The 2,500-nt window shown below is 40.0% G+C and overlaps 1 protein-coding gene across 1 annotated transcript in view; it reads right to left on the bottom strand.

The window, feature by feature from the left end:
• adamts10 (ADAM metallopeptidase with thrombospondin type 1 motif, 10) overlaps positions 1-2,500 on the bottom strand; it is a 114,860-nt gene that overhangs the window by 31,678 nt on the left and 80,682 nt on the right. Inside the window, exon 17 of the mRNA XM_061975824.2 lies at positions 2,201-2,334. Within this exon, the coding sequence (XP_061831808.1) occupies positions 2,201-2,334 (134 nt within the window). The remainder of the gene's footprint in view (positions 1-2,200; positions 2,335-2,500) is intronic.

Raw genomic sequence — 2,500 nt, 5'->3', positions numbered from 1 at the left:
CTCAGGGCATTTAATCGATCGCGTCTGGACTGTTTGGTTTGTCTATGAAGACGAACCAAACAGTCCAGTTGTGATCGATTGAATGCTCTGAGATAACAACTTAATATAACATTAAAGAAGAGTAAATGGTGCACTATGTTAAGTTTTTTAAGAGTGTTTACTACATTATCGATTAATAACTGTATCTTGTTTCCAAGATTATTACAAACTGCAAAGACTTTCAAAATGTGCACTTAATTTTTATTATACTTATTTTCACCAAGTTTTGAGCATATCAATGACTTGCAGTTCAGTAAAACATTTAAAAAATGTTCCTATGTTACAGTCTGACTACTAAATTGCAGTTGTACCCAAATATTAGGGCATTTTCTTCAACAAATGTCCTTTATGCAAGCATATAATAACTTTTGATTAATCCTAATTAATTATGGGTTTAGCGTGTGATTAATCTGATTTAAAAAATTAATCAGTTGACAGCCCTTATATTTATACAGATATATATACATATGTATATACTTACATATATATACTGTATATACGCCTCATACTTTTGCATATTCTCCTGGAAACCATCATCAGTAAAGTGGACTTTGTTTTTGGTGTATTTCTTGTGTCAGTTACTGATTTGCTTTGCAGGCAGACATCACTGCACATCACAAAGGAGACAGGAGGTAGATAGAGCTAGTGACCAAACTATTTTACGTTCTAATGCAAAATGTCAATGCCAAATAAACCGCCGTTAAATGCCTGTTTTTTTATTATAAATCGAGACATTAAAGAGCACAAATAAAAGAAACCTGAGTTTCCTGCCAGAGGTGGATTTTTTAAGTTAAGCAGCTATTAACAGGGATCGTCAGCTATGGCAGTTTTCCAAGGTGGATCCTCTCTTCTGCTCACGTTAGGGTTGCCACCCGCCCCGTAAAATACGGAATCGACCCGTAATTGGGACTGAAATGCGGTTTCTTCCGTATTTTCCTATTTGTCCCATGCGTCTGTCACACACACACATGAACACTGAATTCAACAATAATGAACAAAATAAAAGACATGACAGTAAAGCAAGCAACGTTGTCTAAGAGGACCCCCGAGTGTGGCTGTATATGATACATCTGGTTCGCTCCTCTATGTCAAATCCTCTCCGACTCCGTCTGCCTGCACGCAGCACGCAGCACCTCCCCTCTGTCTGCCTGCACGCAGCCCCGCCTCTCTGTCTGCCTGCCTGCACGCAGCCCGGCCCCTCTGCGCTGTCTGTCTGCATGCACCCCCGCCCCTCTGCGCTGTCTGTCATCATCGTTGCCTAGTTACGCTGCTGACCGCACCAGTGTGCACTGCGCGTTTAAAAAAATGTCTACAGCAGATACTCCACCGCGTCCTCAAACTCAAAAGAGAAAACACCTTCAAAAATATGCACTTTTTCTGCTTTTTTTTCCTTCATCTTTTCATTTGGGTTCACACAAAAAAGTGCTTCATTTTACTATAGTTCTCTTAAAGTGTCCGCAGACAGGCTTTGTTACAGCACTTAATATGCATATAATACAGTATATGCTCAAGTTCAGCCTAGTTCAGTCTATTCAGCCTTTAACATGTATACACACAAGTGTTTCATTTGTGTCCTCTTAAAGTAAAAGTGTCCCCAATCGTTACATTTACTTTATATAGTACATTTCATTTAAGTATTGTCCTCTTTCAGTAAAGGTGTCCCCAGACAGGCTTTGTTTAATTTACAGCCCTTTATATGTATAGAATACAGTAGGCCAGGCCTATATGCTCAAGTTCAGGCTAGCTACGATACATGGACGTAATAATTTATCTAAACATGTATACACAAGTTCAAGTGTTTCATTTAGTTTTTTGGGTGTTAAACTGCAAATATTTGTTTTTAGTTTTTTCATATACCGTATTTTTCGGACTATAAGTCGCAGTTTTTTTCATAGTTTGCCCGGGCTCCAGTGCAGCTTATATATGTTTTTTTCCTTCTTTATTATGCATTTTCGGCAGGTGCGACTTATACTCCGGTGCGACTTATACTCCGAAAAATACGGTACAAGATACACGTTTTTATGCATTTCAGGGTTTTGGGGAACCAAACCCTCAAATTTCTTTCGGCCGTGCCGCCGTGAAGAGTGTTCCTTATTTCCAGTTCTGAAAGGTGGCAACCCTGGCTCACGTCTCCAAGCTGTCAATCATAGAGAGAGCTTACCTTACACTCGCCGTTTACACACACGTCCAGAGAGTCGTCTCGGCATGGTGTGCCATCCACTACCGCAGGTGCACGCTCCGTGTAGAAGTTGTATCCCTCTGCAAGGCAGTTCAGAGAGCAGATCTTCACCCCACCTACACACAAACACGCAGACGCGCATACACACAAAACAATTTAGTGCTATGCAAAAACAAAAATCACTACAGACACAAATATGTAGCAAGACACACATTAAAACAACTGCTCAAATATTTTTTGGGCCATATAATACATGTTTGCCTAGCCACTTGTTGCTAGGCA

Source organism: Nerophis lumbriciformis, linkage group LG14, assembly GCF_033978685.3.
Source record: "Nerophis lumbriciformis linkage group LG14, RoL_Nlum_v2.1, whole genome shotgun sequence".
Classification (NCBI taxonomy): domain Eukaryota; kingdom Metazoa; phylum Chordata; class Actinopteri; order Syngnathiformes; family Syngnathidae; genus Nerophis; species Nerophis lumbriciformis.
Note: the sequence above shows the minus strand (reverse complement) of the source record. Positions and strands in the feature narration are given on the sequence as shown.